This window comes from Primulina eburnea, chromosome 15 (assembly GCF_022965805.1).
Source record: "Primulina eburnea isolate SZY01 chromosome 15, ASM2296580v1, whole genome shotgun sequence".
Lineage (NCBI taxonomy): Eukaryota > Viridiplantae > Streptophyta > Magnoliopsida > Lamiales > Gesneriaceae > Primulina > Primulina eburnea.
In genome coordinates, this window is record NC_133115.1 from 33,879,826 (window position 1) to 33,901,583 (window position 21,758).

At 32.9% G+C, this 21,758-nt stretch overlaps 4 protein-coding genes across 10 annotated transcripts; 2 read left to right on the forward strand and 2 right to left on the reverse strand.

The window, feature by feature from the left end:
* Positions 1-195: 195 nt before the first annotated feature.
* Positions 196-1,994, reverse strand: LOC140814830 (acyltransferase GLAUCE-like). The gene is made up of 2 exons (XM_073173920.1): positions 1,418-1,994; positions 196-1,212 (listed from the first exon to the last, which is right to left on the reverse strand). Exons 1-2 carry the CDS (start codon positions 1,874-1,876, stop codon positions 319-321), a joined length of 1,353 nt encoding a protein of 450 aa, XP_073030021.1. The 5' UTR covers positions 1,877-1,994; the 3' UTR covers positions 196-318.
* Positions 1,995-2,458: 464 nt separating this feature from the next.
* Positions 2,459-5,115, reverse strand: LOC140815028 (pentatricopeptide repeat-containing protein At4g21190). 7 transcript variants are annotated; one of them, XM_073174127.1, is made up of 6 exons: positions 4,991-5,115; positions 4,588-4,723; positions 3,848-3,946; positions 3,563-3,706; positions 3,233-3,445; positions 2,459-2,967 (listed from the first exon to the last, which is right to left on the reverse strand). In XM_073174127.1, the coding sequence occupies exons 2-6, from the start codon at positions 4,720-4,722 to the stop codon at positions 2,650-2,652; spliced, it is 909 nt and encodes a 302-aa protein (XP_073030228.1). In that variant the 5' UTR covers position 4,723; positions 4,991-5,115; the 3' UTR covers positions 2,459-2,649. The 7 variants fall into 7 exon arrangements, with proteins under 7 accessions (XP_073030228.1, XP_073030230.1, XP_073030231.1 ...); XM_073174129.1 differs by having other exon boundaries at positions 4,636-4,723; positions 4,991-5,113; XM_073174130.1 differs by having other exon boundaries at positions 4,636-4,723; positions 4,952-5,044.
* Positions 5,116-5,686: 571 nt separating this feature from the next.
* On the forward strand, positions 5,687-8,036 carry LOC140814007 (uncharacterized). The gene is made up of 3 exons (XM_073172851.1): positions 5,687-5,900; positions 6,018-6,142; positions 7,660-8,036. The coding sequence occupies exons 1-3, from the start codon at positions 5,744-5,746 to the stop codon at positions 7,945-7,947; spliced, it is 570 nt and encodes a 189-aa protein (XP_073028952.1). The 5' UTR covers positions 5,687-5,743; the 3' UTR covers positions 7,948-8,036.
* A 6,113-nt stretch (positions 8,037-14,149) lies between these two features.
* LOC140814786 (flowering-promoting factor 1-like protein 3) lies at positions 14,150-14,701 on the forward strand. Its single transcript, XM_073173878.1, has one exon. It carries the CDS (start codon positions 14,203-14,205, stop codon positions 14,518-14,520), a length of 318 nt encoding a protein of 105 aa, XP_073029979.1. The 5' UTR covers positions 14,150-14,202; the 3' UTR covers positions 14,521-14,701.
* The last annotated feature ends 7,057 nt before the right edge of the window (positions 14,702-21,758 follow it).

Sequence of the window (21,758 nt, forward strand, 5' to 3'; positions counted from 1 at the left end):
TTTTGAATCGAATTGTTTGCATACGTCGTTTTTCATCGAAAGTGTTGATGTGACACTATACACATCAGCGTCAGGTCGAAAAAAATGATTACAAGACTAATTCTAACAATAATTATAGATGTAACTTATCATAACACCACATAAAAGAAATTATAATAACTTATACAAAAAATTAAATATTAGACTGCAGAAATTATTACTTTATATTATTAACTTACACGAAAACGTGCTTCTAGCTAATCAGATAATACCATGCATTATATGTATGTTTAGAAAAAAGAGAACACAAATCAACTTCTCAAAGCATATCCAACAATCTCATATCTCAAAAACACAAGACTTGAACCTCTCCATTTTCTCCTTTTCTAGCCCCATCCACACATTAATTCCTATCCCATTTTCATCAGATAAAAGAAGAACAAACTCATCATTCCCACTCACAATCGGACCACCATGTCGAGGCTTTCCAAATCCAAAATCAAGCTCTTTAAATGGCAGTTTCCACCAAGCTGACACATAGAAACTTCCATCACAAGTTGCTGGAATTCCTTTGTGAACTTCCAGCCAATCTATAGCTGATCTTATATACTTATCTGTCACTCTTTCCCTCCCTTTTCTCACGGTTTCTACCCCGAAAGATAAGGGTTTTTCGATCAAATCCCGAGCTTTTGCATTTGCAAATGCTGTAATTACAGCGTTTCCTGCGAACGAATCCGGTAGAGGTGGTGTCGTTTCATTCCTTATGTCCACAGCAAAGAGAACTGTTGAATCTTGATCATGGTTTTTCTCATCAAATACTGCCATTGTTCTTGCCCTCCAAATGTGTGCGGCAATGGCTTCAAAGGTTGAGCACTTCAAAATGGCTTTTTGTTTCAATAGTTTGAGCGTTTCAAAACTGAAAGAGAAGAGTTTGTGTGCATACTTTTCGGAGAAAATCAGTGGAGATGGTGATGTTCTTTTCTGTGAGGTGAAAGATGATGCTAGGGATGCTGTCTTAGCAAGTTTTACGTATTCTTTATGTGGATAATGAATTTGGGGTGGATTTCTTGCTTTGATGCAAGTTCTGTCGTTCTTGATGGGTTGAAATTTTAGGCCTTCTCCTCTGCATACTGAAGCAAGATTATCAAACATTTCACTTGCTGATTTCCCGTCGAGAATAGCATGGTTTGACATGAATCCTATTGAAAATCCACCACATTTAAATCTTGTAACCTGAAAAAACATCAGAGAATATGGAATTTCAAAGGAAGAATGTTCATTGATCACTCCAATCTCATAGAGAAATGATAATTGGATCACTATTATTTACGACTTTTTGTGTCACAAATAGTTGATCCTACACCTTTTATCTCTTGTTAAAAGAGCATGCGTTCGCATACACATGCACAAAATGTGAGAGAAGGTCCTGTGATATTACCTGGATAGTGAAAACAGCAGTTTCTGCTAGGCTTTTATACAGCCCGGGACGGTGAATCAAATTACTGAAAGTGGGATTCGGGTAAGAAAGATTTCCCAGATCCTTGATTGAAAATCTTGATTTTGCATTCACAAAAATGACTCCAGCATTATTGCAAATAAGTTCCATTCTCTTAGTCTCATCATTGAAGTTGAGTCTTCCAGCCATGAAATAATAAGGCCTCAAAAGCACTTCACTCACCGCTTTTTTCACCTTATCCGCGACGTCAGTTGTATCTGATACAGTCATATTTGAAGGAACTTCGTAGAAAAAGACTGTTTCGACCGGAAAAGTTAGTGCTTGATCTATGTTGGATAAAAACATGGTTTCTACAGGTGTAGGATTGCTAGGAGAGAACAGTAAAGTCTGTTCCTCTTTCATTAAATCTTGTAATGTTAAAGAGAGAGTGTGGGAAACCATGACGAAAATGCCTCGATCTTACTGCCTTTTTCAACGTATTTGTATGTGGAAGGTGCAATATTATCAATTTCTTATACTATTTAGTCTGTGACTATTGGTGAGAAAAGTGTGAGTAAGGTTTTAGCGGTGCAGTGTTGAACTTGATCGGTTAAATGGGATATTTTATAGTTGAAAATAGTGCACACTTACAGTTCATGGATCTGAAATATAGGCATGAAATTGTCATTTCTTGATTTCAATTGAATTCTATAAGTTTTTGCATGTTTTTTAGGAATTTCTTGGGGCTAAAAACTTGGAGTTCACTTCCAATTCGAAACGACTGTATGACTCGGGAGTGTTTAAATCTTTAAAGGTCCAAGAAATTATATTATGCACGCCAAATATCTTGATGTTGTATAGAGATGCTAACTCGATGACTAGAAAATTTAAAGATTTCTTATATAACTGAAAGCGACTACTCTGTTTGTTCTAATTTTTACCAACTCTTTTTCCTCTAATTTTTTGTTAGTAAATAACTGAGGCATCTTCTAGAAAAAGATTTAGACAAAACAAAAAACAGATATCATTCAATTGAATGCATCATAAATAAAACCAAGTATTCTTATAAAACGATAGATTACTTATCAACACAGTAGAATCTGTGGAAACATATCCATCTATGATACAAAAAATTTCAACAAAAGTTATATGTATCAGAATATACTCATGATCATCTCATACTCATTCCTTGTGACAGAGTGAGTACAGAAACTAACTTCAGGGAACAAGGAAAACTAGAACTTGATATACATATTATCTACCTCGTCGCATTCATCAAAACTAATTTCAGAATTATCATTAGGATCCATTAAATCACTATCGTCTTCTTTGTCAGGACTTATCTCACCATCATCATCTGTTGTACCAAGATGTTTTGCTCTGACTTTGATACGCTTACCTTTAATATAGCGATATTCCCATTTTGGTGGCGGATATTTTCTATTTAATTTTTGGTACTTGTCCAACATGTCAAGCTTTTTGAATACATTCCCGACCATGTTAACGACTGACATAGTGGGTCGAACGCTGAGCTCTTCCATGTCAGCAAATATCTAAATTTGAAAAGAAGAATCTTTTTGAGCAGCAAATCTAGACATATGTCAGATTCCTTGAAAACTCAATAGTTTATGAAGACGTAAATAGTATACAATTACAGTGCATTTGATGCAAATTAGCCAAATTCAACCTCATCTATGTAGTCGAGATGGAAATATAATGCATTTTTAAGAGAGTAGGGTTCATATTTAGTTTTTTTCACGAAAACTGTATAAATTTTAAATTTTTTGGGTCAGTTAGGAATTGCCGAATAGGAGGTACCTCAAACATCTTATCATGCATGTCTCTATGATAATAGATTGAGATCATCCTTTGAAAGAAGATACGGGGCATGCTTTCCAAGTTTTCAGAAAATAGTGTCCCCCAGAGAGCTTCAGCTTCATCAAGTCGTTCATCCTCAGCCAAAGCATTCAGCAAAGTGTAATAGCTTCCCATTGTCCGCCCTTGACCTTTGCTGAACATCCATTTTGTTACCTGTGCTCCAATGTGCAGTAAGATCAAATTATGTCAAGCAACTAATAGAGAGACACTAAAATGTGAATTTATATACCTGAATTATTCTCAGAGACACTAAAATGTGTATTTATATACCTGAATTATTCTCTTCCACTCCTTTTCATTTTCAAGGCTCTTCAAAGCTTTCTTCACTGTAATCAGGGGGAATTCTAAATCCCATGCAATAAAGGAATCAAGAGCACCATACACCTCCTCTTTGACATTTGATAATCCCTTAATCTACAATGATCCAATGGAAACAATCACTTTTTTTTGTTCAAAGTGCTGGCTGGCAAGAAAAAGAGAACAACTTACAATGTCACGAGAAAATCAAACATACTTGTTGCCAAGCATTATATCTTACAACGAAGGAAAACTTACACACTCAATAAGCTTCAGGGACTTTGAAATGGTCCCTATTCTCTTTTGGGTTTTCCAGACACGGGGATACCTTGGTCGAGGACCCTTAGCACCGCATTGCTGAAAATTTTATCAGTAATGTGAGACATCTGTCAATACACGGGATTGTAGAGAGACTACTTGTTCATCATATACACACACTAATTCAAGGATGTGTAGCAGAACTAAAGGAATTCAATCAACATTCTTTTTTGTAGAAAAACAGGCAAATCTTCATATTCTTGCTAGAAGCCCTACAAACATGCTTTTTAGTTCCAAATTCAACACAAGCTAAACCAAATATTTCCTCAAAATCATTTCCCTGCCATAAACTGAACCTCGCCGAATTTTGGCTCGTCCAGTTGATTATTTGTACATTATAGTTATGGTTGGTCTTATTTTCATCCTAGTGAGAAATTTTCCTGTTTATATACGGGGAATTTGAAAATCACACAAACACCGAGTGCATTTTCCACTTAATCAGAGTATCCAATAAACTTCACTTAAGGTCATTAAACAGCACCACGTCCACTCAATTTCTTGACCTTCCGACTGATTTCGTGGGATAAGAGTGCACAAAAAAAAGAATACCAGAAAGCAAATAAGTAACATACCACACTAAGTAAACTTATGCAGTATCGGGGCAACGAAACATTCAAACATGTTTGACTTTCAACAAAATAATACTAATAATGCAGAGTACTGGAGAAGTGGGCGCTCACAGTTTTTGCAGAAACTGAGAACACGTCCTCGTTGACGGGAAAGCTTACCACAAGATTTCGGCAGCTGTTCTTCGAAAACTGAACAGGTTCCAATCCTGTACCGAAAATTGCCAGAGAATGCCTCAAGCCGAGCATCCTGAAACAAAAGCAAGATAGGAATGAGTGATTGGAGAAGATGGAAGTTAAATTTAGTGAATAGATATTTTCCATGGTAACCCAAAATAAGTCCATTTCCCAATTTGACAACAAACTAAGAAAGATTCTCCACACATCGACTGGATACTGTTAAAAAGAAATTCCACCGGGTAACAATTTGACAAGTTTCGGCTGTCCCAAAACATCATTCCCAATAAACAGAACTCGCGATGTAAATTTACAGCCTCAGATAAAACAAAATTCATACACGAACAATCAACCCACTTCGGCAAAGACGGAGAGAGCAAGTGTTCCAGAAATCAAGAACGCAGCAGTTTTGAACAAATGTTGGCAAAAAACGACGTTGTTGGGGAGCAGACCCGTCGGGCTGCAAAATTTTCCAGACATTGGACTAAGCTCAATAAAAGAGCCCAATTATTTTCAAATGAAGCAGAAAAGGACGCCAATGTTATTGGACTTGAGCCCAATGAAAATGATTTGACCAAATAATAGTTAGTATTGGATATTCTCCTTTTTCCTATATCAATCAATAGTTATAATAAAAATACAAAGTGATGTGCTAACTTGTTTGATAAAGTAATTATTAAATAAAATCTAGATTTTTTATATTTAAAATTGTGAAACAACTTTTTAGATTGAATCTAGTAAAGCTTTATCTATCTTTTTAAGTTATATTTGAGAAATGAATGCAGTATGCAAGAATTCATCAATTATTTCCTTTCTAGTTCTGAGAGGATAGGTTGAATTATCGATTATCAGCTCGAGTTGTTGATTCTTATTCCATCGTAGACTTGGTCCAACTAGATTCGGAAGACGATTATGTATTGGGCTGAAAGTCAAACAACAGCCCATGGGTCTCTATCCTCTGATATTTCTAGTAGCACAACATTAGGCAGGCCCATTGGAAGCTGGCCCATTTTTATTAGACGTGGGAGACAATGAAGTTGAGGTGGGAAAATAAATTTTGAGAAAAGGAAGGGTGGATTTGGAAAGAAGATTAATGGGTCAGGCACTCCGTCGAGCAACTGGAAGGATCGGCGGGTCCAGAGTTGATACGACGCCGTCTCCTTCATCTCTGAGCAAGCCAATTGAACGCCGGCCACCAGCTGCTCCCATCAACCAGGAACCCTTAAATTCTGGCGTCGCTTCTGACTCTGGTAATTTAATTGAGTAGCTCATTTATTGAAAATATTCTGAAATTTATATTCGTAAAAGCTTTCTAGTGATTTTGTTGTTTTAATGAATTTGCTATTTCCAAATATGGATATGTTCAGGAGGTGCATCGAGAGTGAATAGCGACAATGTACTTGAAGATCGTGATCCACAATACGATGTTATGCTTGGTCAAATGGTGGGAAGAATTCGACCCAAGCCTGGAGGGAAGCTTGAGATGGGGGAGGTGAGGTTCTAGAACTCAGTACTCCACCATTTACTGGTTTATTTGTTGTGTGCATTTAGAAATACTCCTGATAGTTTTTGTCTTCTGTTCATCGATAGTTCTTTTAGTACTTTTTGAAAGATGGGAATTTGGTTCTACTGATTGCGTAATTTATTCTCACCTAGTTGAGCACTCCAATTGAATAGAAGTTTAGATTTTTTCAAGATTTTCTTAAAGATGCAAAGTTTGCAATCCCAAAGTCATTCTTGAGTTACTTCTTTGTTCCTTCGAGTCATTTATTGGAATTTTCATTTGGTAGGATTGAGAGAAGAAAACGTTGCTTTTCTTGTTTCATAGGATTGAGATTTGTTTTATTCTCCTATGTGAGGTGTTGACACTTGACACCTTAGAAGTCACTACTCCATGTTGTACCTCGTTCTTTTTTATTCAATATTTTTTGCGATTATCATCTTGAAATGTATGGAAAACTGATAAGGTTATTGTTGGAACCATTTGATTGGCTTTTTTCCTGATTTAGATTATTAATTAAGAAGGTCAATCTCCGAATACTCCCCATGGTACTGAGGTTTTGTGATCAGGAAGAATCTGCCATTTTGATTGGTACATAGATAAGCTCACTAGCTTCATTTTTGTGGAAGTTTCATTTATATTGTTCAATGATGCTTGCATGCAATATCCGAAGGATCTTTTCCTGAGCCAAGCCTGTGACAATCGATGCATTTATCAAATTCTAAGTGGGATTTTTCATTTGCCTCAGAAACATTCCTATGTACATAAATTTCCATATGGACAAAGCTATCGTGAAACCTTGATCATCAGCTCATGTTGTTTGTTGACAAGAACTCAAGAGCTTGGCTAGCATAGAGAACGTGCGGAAGTTTATTTGTAGTGGTCTTGCGAACAATTTGTGGAAATGACCCTAGAATTATCTAGCAGTAGTTCCTGTTACCAATGGCATTTTGTGATTTTTCCTAATGGCTCGTTCTGTGCCATTCTAGGAACAATTGTTAATGCATAATATAATATTGTTGTATATATTGCTCCTACGCAAAATAGAAAGAATGGCGCTGCATAAGACATTTAGCATGCAACTATTTTCCTTCAATATATTTTAGTCCGTTTAATTGTTAGTGACATCGTGATGCCTTTACTTCGTCTCCTTTCTTTTGTCATTATAGAGGAAATAAGGATTTTGCACTTTGTGTTCGATCTATCAACCAAATTCACAATAGTGCAATTTTTAATGCAAGAAGTATAATTTTTCGGATTTGTGATGTATTGAGACCACTTACAACCCCTTTAATTTCCACTGAACATCACCTTACCCACACAATCTCTAGTTTCAACTGACTATTTCACAAGAAACAACACTGTCACGGTATTTGGATTTTATTAGGATTCAAAGGCGGAGTCACTTGTCCTAATATTATTTCCAATTAAATCCATTTAAGTAAGGGCAAGCCTGATTACAACACACCTTGATTCAAGTTACTCAAATACCGGTTTTTCTTTCACAGGCCTCTGTGGTGGAGAAATACAAAAGGCCTTTGCCAAAATTAAGGAATACTACCCAAGATTCCAGCCGATATGAGGAGAGGCCTGCTTCTCCTGGAACCCTGAATGTTTCACAGCTAAGGGAAATCATCCTGCTGTATGAAGGCAAGGCCGAGGACCATGATGGCCCGATGGATATCGCTCAGATTGCTGGTCGTTTTCGTGTTGATGTTACACAGGTTCAAAAGATTGTCCAGTTTGTTGCCTCGTTTCCCGAGGTCAAAAATAAAACCAAAAATGACCAAGAATGAACTACCCTATTCATCTGTGTCTATATTTGCGTTTTCTTAGAGTCTTTGTACGAGGAATAGATTTTGTAGAAATGAGAAAGTGTTGGCTATATACAAAGTGGACAAGGGTAATGAAATTTTGTTATATTTTGGTAAATAGGAACTTAAACTGGCATGTTACACTGTAGAGTGATGCTGATGCATTGCTGCCCACTTATACATTCAAAGGAAAGAAGTTACTTAAACTTGGAGACGAGAATGAAAAATAAAATAAAAACCGCCCGACCCCAAAACGAAGGCTAGAAAAAGGAATCTAACTCAAAACAGCTGTTGGGCATTTTGTTAGTAAATCACTTGAGATTATAATTTTTTGTTTTTTTTTTACGATTTCGATATTATATTTTTCAATATAAAGATAAATACTTTCTATCAGACACAAGGAATCATAATAAAATCAACTTGAAAATGTGATAGCTCGATTAATTTTCGAACACTTTTATATAAGATGTGATCGATCAATGATTTCAAATGATAATTTTTTTTTTCCTGATAACGGATTAGAATTAGTCTTTAGTCTGATGAAACAATATGCATATATCTACGCAAAAACTCGTATAAGATTGTTTAACGAGTTAAGTTTGCGCAACAGATCTACTACCTGACTCGACTAATGAAAATTTTTCATTTTCATGTCAAAAATATTACTTTTTACTTCAGATATAGATCGGATCGACCTATCTATTCGTGAGACCGTCTCACAGAAAAACTATTATAAAACAAATCAAATAATCAATTATAGATATTTCTGAGTCAATTTTCTCATTTTTTAAACTATTTATATATTATCTGTATGTGGCTAAAATCTTCACAGGAGGCGACATAAATTCACAAAGCAAGATTTATAATTATTGCTTTATTATCAGTCCCAATCCCCATAAATATATATGTATATATATTCGTGCATGTACCATTAGCAGCTAATGCGGGCCATATATTCAACTTTGATATTGACATACATAAAATATCTTGTCCCAAAAATATCTTCAAGTTTAACATTTCAAGTTCCAGCGACAGCTAATTAATTTACTAATCAATGACAACTTAAGGCAGTTGTCTTTCATTTAAACGATTAAATTAACATTTACGTTACATCGAGCCCTGGTCGTTTTACCAATTTTATTTTCTGAAGAGAAAAAATACCCAAAATATCTCATAATACATGCATGGAACACACATAGAATCAAAATTTGGCTTTTCCAAAGGGTTTGTTCACATTCACATGCGCTTGTACAAATGTTGTTCTCGACCATTTCCTTTATATCTCTTTTTATATTTCCACTTTTACTCAACATAACAGCGAAGCATGTTGGATAAAGTGTGCAGGGTTTCGATTAGAGAATACATATTATCGCGGGGTATGTTATGAGACGTCGGTGTTTGTTGTCATCTCCCGTGACTCGTCTGAGTCAAAAGGTCTCTGCCTCATATTGAGGAGTTTACCAACATCGATAAAAAAAAAAATTTAAAATAAAATAAATATTTATTTTTCCCATTTGATTTAATGAATTAATTAATATATACTTTATATATTATATAAAGTAATAAGAAGCTTGAATATCATCAATGTTGGGTAGATCACGTGGCATCTCGTGGTCTACTGATTGGGATACAGAAAAAATATTAGTTAGCTGATGCCAACTCAACCTATATATATATATATATATATATATATATATATATATATATATATATATATATATATATATATATATATATATATAATATTATAATTTTCGGTACAATCTATATCTTTTGTGTCATCGACGGTAAATTCGAAGCTACCTATAAAATTCTTGTGTTTGACATAAAATGTCACACATAGATGTTTCATTTACGTTACACAAGCATCGCGAGTGCATGATCGCTAGTTATTTATTAAGTGTGAAAATTGTAGGACCGAGTGCTTACCGCTTTACCAAAAGCTATAGCTAGTGGTAATGGTGCAACTCAAATCTTTTAAACCGCACAGCAGCACAAACACCATGGTTGCAAGGACAATTATTACACCCAACAAAAATATTTTAAATTTTTTTGTTACAATGAAAAGACGAGAATATAAAAATAAATAAGCTATAATATTGAATTCATTTTCACATTATTGATATACTAAATACAATTGGCTCTTTTCTACAAATTTTAGACGCCCGAAGTCAAATGTATCTCTTCATTTCTCTTATGAGCCGACATCTGATGCAAGTCTTTTTATTAAGGTTGTGTTTAAATTGAATGATTTGATTTGAAACGGGAGATTTGAAGTACATGTTTGAAATATACCTATTTTGGGTTTAATTCAAATTAATCGGAATTATCATTAGATCTATATAAATTAACAAACGCGGTGATCAATTTCAAACAATCGAAAGGATTTGAAATATATCACTCCAAATCTCTCGATCCAAACACTTCTCCACATATTATTTCATGTACCATATATCATAACGGTTTGCATGGACAAGATTTTAGAAGATAGATAAGACCCACCCACCACTCATGCCAGACCCTAGAATCATAAAATGATGCAATTTATAATTAAAATGGTTTTCATGGCTTACGCATAGTTAATCCTGGGAAATGTACATTCCTTTTCTTTATAATTCTCATAATTATATCCAATATATAATTAAATTTTAATAGTGAACATACACAGATATTTTTTTAAAAAAAAAGTTTTAGGAGTTTGGTTTGAGAAACTAATGGAATAAAAGAAATTTTTCTTTCGCTCAAATAAACGGATATTGCACAATATTTCTTCGTAATATAACTAACAAAAAATAATACTTTTAATTTAAATTCAAAAATAATTTCTTTCGACAAAAAATAATATTTTTCATAGATGGATCGTATCGAAAATCCATTCACAAAATTGAATTGTGAGACGGTCTCACAAGAGTTGTGTGATTACAAAAGTTGCTTTAAAAAATGTTATTTGGAAGCAAGAATTTTTGGTTTTTAGGCTTCTGCTTTCAAAAGCTGTTTTAAAAAAAACATTTAGAAAGTGTTTTTTAGAAGCTAAAAATTTTGGCTTTTGGCCTTCTGCTTCTACATCTATTCAAATATAAAAATAAAAACATTTTTCAACATTTATCCAGATATCAAAACCACTTGTGCTTTTTTTAAAATAAAAACACTTTAAAAAATTTGGAATTATTTAAGTATTATTTTAAGATACAGATTTTGTATCCAAACTCAGAAATCTGGATTTGTTAGGGAATTGCCCCATGAAGATATGTGGTTGCATCTTTGATAACTTTGAATATGATACAAGATGAATATATTGTGAATATACAATTATTGTTTCGACAATGTTCGACCATTAAAAATGTAAATGACATCAGATATGATCATTGACTATATCCCGGTGGTGTTTGGTATTTTATGGACGATATTGTAGTTCTTCTGAATCTAAACATTTGACTCATGATACGATCTCACAAGATAAAATCTGAATTTATACTAAGTTCTATTCATATATAATTAAACATGTTAATTGTAGGTTGTGGGTTAATGGGATGGTATACGTATTATAGTACCTCAATCTTTTATCCAAGATTCCATATCTCTGCGTATGATTAATATTAATGTTGATAGTGTTAATGTGACAAAATATATATATGTAATAACACCAACTGTTATGGTAGTATCCTCAAGGTAGTTAGTTACCATATGGTAATAATTTGAATTCGACTTTTTTAATCATGTAACAGCTCGAATGCCATGTATACCACGAGCTTAATTAATCTATATATGAACACAATTAGATATTATGTGTTATATATTATTATAATTTGACGGGATCCGGTGGGTCCAAAACCAAAATCTTTGTCTTGACAAGAACAATGTTGGGCAATATTGGTCGGGTCAGGTCCGGTCATAGGACCATTGCTTCACGAGGCAGCACTCTAGAAAAAAATTTCTATTTGCATCCGATGAACCCTACAATACCTGCCATCACACTTCACATTTTCGGGATAAAATCAAAAGCCAACAATCTTTCTCGCAACCCCATATGTTTCTCCCGATTTTCTAACCTTGTTCCGAACATTTCTTGATATTTTTGTACGTACGTGTCCCTTGAATTTCGTCGAACTTCTTAAAACATATCTAATCGAAAAACTTATTGTCATCTAATCCATGAACATCAATCACCTTGTAAAACAACTGATTTTTTATTTTTATTTTTTTGCTGTCGATAGATTATACATAACTTTTTTAAGAAAAAAATTTGTGTGAGACGGTCTCACGGGTAGTATTTTGTGAGACAGATATTTTATTTGGGTCATCCATTAAAAAGTATTACTTTTTATGCTAAGAGTATTACTTTTTATTGTGAATATCGGTATGGTTGACCCATCTCACGGATAAAGATTCATGAGATCGTCTCACAAGAGACCTACTCCTTATTTAAATTTACACTAAACCAGTGGATCGATCTATATATCCATATAATGATCAAAATTCACCATGAAAATACGGCAATCCAGTTTCTTTGGCCCTACGACCAATTTACCAATTCTTGAACTTGTACATATTTTCCAAATCAATCTGTTGTCTGAATCGAGCTATCTGGCTACGACATCATGTTTTGGGTGTTACGTACACCAACATTCATGCTAGTAAAATATATTAAACATGTCCCTTCTCCCTCACCAGAGTTTCGGGACAGATACACTCAACATGATTAAGATTGTCTAAAGTTTTATATTTATTTTTCTTCATCTGATCAATCATATGCTAATGGGTAAATTAAATTTTAGCCGTTTAACTTACATGTTTTTCAATTTTGTTCAGCATTTTCCGGTACCACATCAGCACTCGGATGAAAACAGTTAAAACGGGGAAAAGTGCAAATGAGCGGACTAAGACCATAAATTGACGGAAAACATGACAAAAAAATGAAAAACATGTAAATTATAAGACCAGAAATATAATTTTCCCGATCCTAATTATTTTCTAGTCCCGTTTATTATTCAACTGCTTCTCGAATCCGAGTCTCGTAACAAAATTTTAAAATCAGACTGATCAATGGCATGAGTTATTTCCATGCTAAAAGAAATCCCATAATCTTTAATCTCCTGAAAAATCCTTAGATCACAAATGTCAGCTGTTACATTCCTTAAGATACCCAATATTCTCAGATAAATTCTTGCACTTCCGACAGTGTCTTTTTCTCTTAGCCTCTCTTTTAATATTGGAAATTACTCATGAGAATTTTCAAGTATTTTGAAAGATTCCTTCATCCTAATGGACGGGCTCAATTTATAAAGAATCGAATAAAGATGTCGGATTCTTCTCAATCCGATCATAATATTACTGTTTCTTCCAAACAGTGCTCCAGAAGCTCAAGAATTTTACGGCGAAAACTAATATTTGTAAAAAAAAAATAACTTCTAAAATTATAATCCAAATATGTTAAAAATATATATTTTAAATCGAATTATTTTACGTAAACTTTGACCAATCATGATTCGAGAAGTATTTTGACTCTCCCATTCTTGACCATGCCCGTACCCGTTTCAGCGGGGCCCAATGTATCCACTATTACAACCCGGCCTCCAATTACCTGCCAAATAATTTCACCATTCTTACCCTAGCTAGTTGTAGTCAAGGAGATGTAGAAGAAGAGCAGAACAAGACATGCAAATGATATAAAATTGTATTTGGATCGATCAATTTCAAATTTATGGGTTTCAAATGTATTTTTGTAGTTTTAGAGAAGTAATATCTTCAAATCCACATCTTGAACGTTTATATATTGTTTCATGTTAATGAGGATGAATTTCACGTTCACTCAATAATGAAGGTATTTAAAGTTCATTTTATTTTATGTAACTAATGTATAAATAAGTAAGATATAGATTTAATATTTTATCTATTGTTTCAATGTTAATAATAAAACTATAATCGACATCAATTGATTTCAAATTCATCCATCAGAATTCAACCTAAAATCAGTGTTTTCCTCTGATTTTTTTTTAAAGTAACAATAAATTTTTTTTTCCAGGTAAAACGGGAGTGAGATCGATTTTCTATGTAGACTACCTACACAAGTGGGATTTTTAGTCATACATAATTTATTTCACTGTCATTTATGTCATATAAACTTGGTATTGGTGTGCCATCCACCATGACAAAGTTGCTAGCAAGCTAGCATCTCCTATATAAACTCATGCAGCCCATATCGAAATCCCATCTCCAAAAGCCAAGAAAATATATCCAATGTCTGGTGTTTGGGTTTTCAAGAATGGTGTGGTCCGGCTAGTCGAAAACCTCGGAGACTGCCGGAAAACCCTAGTTCACATCCCTTCTGAAGAGGTCATTACATCTTACGGAGTCTTGGAAAGGAAACTGTTGTCACTCGGTTGGGAGAGGTACTACCAAGGAGATCCGGAGTTGCTCCAGTTCCATAAAAGATCCACGATTCACCTCATCTCACTCCCAAAAGACTTCAACAAATTCAAATCTATGCACATGTACGATATCGTTGTCAAGAATCGCAAAGAATTCGAAGTTAGGGACGTGTTACAATCGCAGTGAATCAGAAGTTAGAGAAGTGTAATAATACTGCGTATTATGTCTCTTGAGCAAGTGTCCCGATCGATTAAACTTTGTTTGAAGTTGACTGAAGGTGAAGTTTTCTGCATATATATATAGAGGGGTAATGTGTTTGTGTCATACACACGAATACGATGCTAAATTAATTGCCTGATATATATTATATTGATGTATCAATTGTAAATTATATATTAATGTATTTTAGCTAGCTAGCTAGATATTTTGGGAAGGATATATAGTACATACGGCCGTGCGTAGCCAAGATATTTTGCTTCTTCTTTTTATTTTGGCTTTGCACTTTTTGAAATAATTACTTATAATACGTGATCGCACGAGGGTGGGATTTTAACCAACAACAAAAAATTGAAAAAAAATGTGGGTTTAGAGATGGATTAATTCGTTGAGTCGAAAGTACAATAAAGCCGATTTCGTTCATGAATTTAAGTCCATCTCAAGACTAGATAGAAATGTCAAAATTAGCTAGTTTATCGATCTGGACATAAAATATGTGCCCTGTCCCACCAAAATAGCGAGCCGGCCCTGTCCCACATACCTAATTTGACACAAATTTGGTTAGGTGACTAAATTATCCCGTCACTTAGAATAGATTAACTGATTTGACAATTTATCGACCTTCTATAATAACGGACCGACCCGTTCTGACTGTACTAGCTGAGATAAATGGCAGTTGGCATGTCCAAGGTGATTTTAATATTTTCAAGTATATATTCATAACTTTATTTCAATATATTGAGTTGTAAAAAATTATATTATATTGTATATCTATTTTTTTTTTATAAAATACAACTTTCATAAATATTTATGAAAAAAAGTACGAGTTCACGTATATTTTTCCCATATTTTTTCGAGAATGATTTTCTATTTTGTTTTTTGTTTTTAAAAAAAATTGTGCTTATCCATCCATAATCTTGATTTGGTGTCACGCTCTGAGACCGGGGTTAGTCGACAACGACGTTATTTTAAACCATATAATCGAAAAACAACAAGCTTTGTAGTATAATAAAAACCAAAACCAATTTATTTCATAAATACCATAAAAATATAACCGTCTTTACAATAAGATACTTTGAAAACGATAAAAATATATGGAAGCATTTATAACTTGAATTTAAAACTCAAAAGAACATATTCTTAATTAAAACTTTTCATACGTCCACTATAGTCCCAAAACTGGTATCTGATTTTTTTCTCTATTTCTTCTTCTGGTATATCTGGGGAGGGTAAAGTAAAGGATGAGTGATATAGTCGTCACTTAGCAAGTGGGGCCGTTTGAGCACAACATAACAAAATGCATAAATTTTGAAATACATACCATGCATAACATGACTCATACCATATGCATACAATCAACCAGACACTGAGCGAAGCAATATATCGGTTATATCCCTACCACGTAAAGGTCATATCATATATTTGAGATTCTCTCTCATGTCAAGTTGAAACCTTCACAGTGTCAACACATACATGATGCGACAATCGTAACCAGAAGGGGATAGACAAGAATTTGCACTCGACTGGATTTTCAAAAACGAAAATACATATAACCAAAACTAAATATTTAAAACAAGCCCACTTACCTTAGACCTGGAAGAAAACATGAAGAATTCGAAAATCATAGAAGAATCATGCAATCGACAATTCGAAAACGCAACATTACATCTCGGGAAAATCAGCCGTCTTGAGAAATTTTTTGCACCTTACAGTACGTTCAAAAATACGTCAAATAAATTATAAATGGTGGAGATCGGGTTTGGACGTTATTTTATCCTGTTTATGGATGAAAAACCTTATGTATGCTATTTTCGCCTAGAATATGAGCAGTTTTCTTGCGAAGACTATAAAAAAAACTAACTGTTGTATTTGGGCGAATTTTGGATATGTTATTTGAAACATATGGAATCTTATTCTGAACGGTGAAGATTGGATGCCCAGCACCCGAGCGAAAGAAACAAATTTCTGAACTTGAACATAATTTTGATCACTCGTGCATAATTGTTTTGGGAGGGAATTTCGAAAATTGGAGAGTAAACTCGAAAATTTCAGTATAAATTCTGATGAGAGATTCTCTTATTTATATAGAGGTGACTGCTATCCTGATCATATATTATTCTCGTGTTTGAACTTTTGAATCAAACTTCAAAATTTACCTTTTTATATCTAAAAATTTCTTATTTAATTTTTTTAGATCATGATCTATTTATTTTATCTCAAGTTCAAAATATATACACAATATAATCTTAAATTTCGAGTTCCAAAAATATTGTACACGATATAATTATCTAAACTACTTTGGATAAACTTGCAAATCTTTCATCTTAAATAAAATAATGAATAGATACCAAAGATTGAATAATCTTAACACACTTAAATTACAAAAATAATTATTACAATTACAAAATCTTGTGTTTTACATCTGGTCTCTTTTCAAATCTTCTTTCGTTTTTCTTATTCCCCTACGTACGATATTATCTAGAATTAGATTTAAAGTAATTTACCTTTTTAATCTAGAAATCAGAGGATATAAATAAAATAAAAAACGTGGGAAATAAATGTATGTTCTCATATGTTTTGTGAAAGACATGCCATGAACTTGTAAAAACAATATTGAACTCCAAAAACAATGTGTCATGTCCACTAACCAGTTGGCCCAAAATGATCAGATATTGTCTTGCATTACAGGTAATTTTTTTTTTTTACCAAATCTCTAACAATTGAAAATAAATATTGAAATTATTGAATGTTGAAAATAAGTATTGTAAATATTGAAAATTAATGTGTGATGATGTATATAATGATTTATTTATTTTTTGGTTTATTTCCAAAAAATTTTATAAATAGGTCTATCAATTTGTGAAGAAAATAAACAATTGAGTAGATAAAATTTTATAAAGTTTGTAGTTTAATATTTTTTGGGAGTTTGAAATTTTTACTTTTTTACTGTACATTTTTACTTTTAACATTAACTATATTTTTAAGATATTACAAAATATTATATGGATATTTTTGAATTTAGTTGTTATATATTATAAAAGTCCATATTAACCAGAATTTTGCACCTACAAATAAATGACTCATAACCCTTATCAATATACGCTTTTCATGCGCCTTCCGTACGTCTTTTATATGCAATTATTTAATGTGATCAAATATCTTTTCTCTCAAATATTATATTGACTTGAATGTCGAAGTGGATTCGCCTCCGAGAGAAGTTATCTCATCATTTTTCTTTGATATACATTTATATTTTACGATGATTCGGTTTGGTTTATTGGATAAATTGATTCGTTGATTATCGGTTTGAGATAATTTATTGGGTGTCGTTTTTTGATCGCATCAGTGACGCAATTTTTTTTATTGCATCACATTTTGTATGCACTGTTTTCAATTAATTTGATATATAACTTATAAATGAGTTCTGTATAACTTGTAAAAGAAAATAATATATAAAATGATATGGATGAGTAATATATGTCCTAAAAAATTATAGGTATTAATATAAGAAGTTTATACATTATGCAAATCTGCAATTAATTATCATACGGTAGTTTAGTGTGTGAGCTGAATTATGATAAAAACTTGTGTGAGACGGTCTTACGGGTCGTATTTGTGAGACAGATCTCTTATTTAGATCATCCATGAAAAAGTATTACTATTTATGCTAAAAGTATTAATTTTTATTGTGAATATGAGTATGGTTGATCCCAGGGGCGGATTCACCATATGACCAGGAGGGGCCACGGCCCCCCCAAATTTTTTTAAAAAATTATTACTACATAATATATATTTTATTATTTAGTATATATATAATTTGACTTACAAAAAATATGAAGTATCTATAATTAGTCTAATTGTTAAAGACTTTCAAGGTTTACATATGTGGTCCCTGTTTCATTTTTCTTAGACGTCGTATGTTATATTACTTTTAAATATTTTGTTTATTTTTTAATTATTGTATTCTTATTATTGAAATTTATATGCAAACATATAATAATTATTTTCCTATTTTTGTATGTGTGGGGTGGGGTGAGTCGGCCCCCCCAAACATATAATTCTGGATCCGCTCCTGGTTGATCCGTCTCACAGATTAAGATCCATGAGACAGTCTTACATGAGACTCACTCACTGTTATCGCTGAGTATTGGTTAAAAAAAATCCATTGTTATCTTATCAATCATACCAAATAGTATATAGGGATAGATATAACTACAACGATTATGTGTTTTTCAAAAAAAAAAAAATATTTCATTGGTTTCATATTCTATGTTTCCGACAAACTAATTTTCTCATTAACTATTTTTAAAAGTTTTCACGAATTGCATTTAACACGGATTGAAGAAATCATTTCCCACTCGCACATTATTTTAGTTTCTAAATTTAAAGCTTCATACTTAATAATAATTTAGACAATATATTATAATAATTATAAACCAATGGGGGAAGAAAACGTTTTGATTGTAAATGAAAATAATGTACAAGCTCATGAATCTAGAGAGGCTTGTGCAATAGTGTTGTCTCTTATCATTTCCAATATAATTCTTATCATTTTTCTTCATTTGTCCATGTCTCTAATAAAAACAATCTTAGTCATGATCTCAAGTTTTTTTTACGACTCACTTAATCAACCAAATCAAACGACTCAACGTCAATAACTTGACCGAAAAAAACTTCCTTAAAGATCACTAAGCAAATATTACTATCACCATGCACAAAGCAAAAGTCCCAAACAAGTTTAATGATTAAATAAAATTATTTCAAAAAAATAATAATAATTATTATTATCACTATTGCAAGTGATGCAGTTTTTTTTGTATTGTAATAATATAAAACAGATAGCGAATGAGATAAGTCGTTACTTAGTTCAACTGCCAGTCAGATTTAATGCCAAGTACCAGTGCTGCCTTTAATTACGAATGAAAGTTGACCCGGGATAAAATCATATGGGAAATTATTCAAAGATTTCAATTTGTATGGTGTTATATATATATATATATATATATATATATATATATATATATATATATATATATATATATATATATATATAATTTCACGCTCTGAATGTTCATTATTGTGCATAAGGGTAATGTTGCATATATAGATTTGGACAATCATATCTCTTCAGCTAACTTCTAAATATGAATTAGTCTAAATTTCAATCTTAACATAAATAATAAATATTTGTTTCTGGTAATGATGTTTGCATTTATTAGAGAAATTTAACAATAAATTTAGAAGTTGTAAAACTAATAGTTAGGAATGTTAAAAAACGAAAATAAGGATGAAGTGCTCCATTTTTTTGGAGGCGCCCCGCTTGTTTGAGTCGTTGCAAGCTGGAAAGTTCACTGACTGTTTGAGTCATAAAAGTCCTGGGTTGCGAGGCGTTCATCCCGTAGTAGCGTGTTCAATTCGTTTTCCAAAAAAAAAAGTTCGCAATTTCTATTTTCAGATATTTTTTATATATTACAAATGGATATTAATGAACGACGAAGTCCGACTAAATTGGGTGAGTTAATTGAGTACATTATCGAGTCTAGTTATGTTTCTTCCCTGTGAGTGCTGGGAACCGGGTTGAGTGTTCTGTGCACTTGGAAGGAAAGAAAAGAACGTTAGAAGCGCACCATAAGGTTTTCTTGCGTACCTACTCTGACACTCAAGTCATTCGGGTACCTACGCAAAGGAAAATGTTGTATATAGAATATATAATGAATGCAGTACAATGCAATGTCTCATATCCCAAATGAATGAACAAATATAGATATTTATGAGGAGAAAATGATCTCGCAAAAGTTGTATATAGAATATATAGTGAATGTAGTATAATACAATATCTCATGTCCCAAATGAATGAACAAACCTAGATATTTATGGGGAGAAAATGATCTCGATTGTAGCGCCTGTACATTCTTCCTGATTTGATATCTACTCATGCCATAGTCTTCTGACAGTAGGCATGGCGACCCATACTATCCATGAATTATGGGCCCCGCCCACTCCCATCTCATACTGGTTGGTCTAAGTAGGAAAGAATTGACCTGGATGGTTCCTGCTGGTAACCGATAAGGTGAGCCTGGGTCGGATGGCCTGGAAACATGGAGGGGCACAAACCCTTCGATTACCGATAGACATGTTCCACGATCACTTAACTTAATCTTATCGAGTATTCTGCGTTGCCTTGATCAGGGAAGAATCCAAAGTGCTGCAAATGCCTGAGATGCCAAGGGCTTCCTTGCCTGGTCAGACACTTTTTCCACACTGACAGTATCATTTAACCATGTCTTGTTTGACAAAGAAAATGAGCTTGAGGTTGTATGATGAGTCTATGGTGGTCTGATATGCTTCCCGAGTTGCTGCATGCCCGAGCTTGTTAAACAAATATCTCTTTTTTACATGGTCTTTTCTAAGCTTCTCGGGACCAAATCTAGGACAAATCCTACTTTGGTTGTCCCTTCTTGTCCGAGTCCAAGAATAACCTAAACTCTTTTCAAAACATCAACAAATGAGGCTCTTACATTGTTTATACAATCTGCATGATCTAAAGATCAATAAAGGTATATATATTAAATATTATTGTTATTATTTTTATTTGTTAAAATTGAATAATTGTCCTCACTGAATAAAATAACAAAACGTAACGTTTGAGCTGCTGTACAATTTAAAACATTTGAGATTCACCGTTACCATCAACTATAAATTATTTTGTAAAACGATAAATTTTTGGTCCAACAATTGATATCAGAATCAAGGTCACGAGTTTGATTTTCAGTAATTGTAATAAGTGTAATTATTATGAGGAAGACTGTTAGCATTTCAATAATTGTCTTTGTCGATTATATCAATTGGAACATGACGATTGAGCCGTTGTACAGTTTAAAAAAATTGAATTATATTTTTACTATCAATTATAATTTATAATAAAACGCAAAATTCGATCTTACATTATTATTTTGGGAAAGTTGTTAAAGTCAGCATCTACGCATTAAGTCAAGATAGATGTCCAAATAGTCTAATATGGCAACAATATTTTTGAAGACAATACCAGAATCAATGGATAATTTCACTCTAGAACCTTGCCAAGTCAAAGTTGATCCTAGTTTTCGTATGCTGTCCATTCACAAATTTAAATTGAAATAGGAATAAAAATAAATAAAAAATAAGAATAAAAATAAATCATGTATGATTGACTAAAAAGAGATAAATAA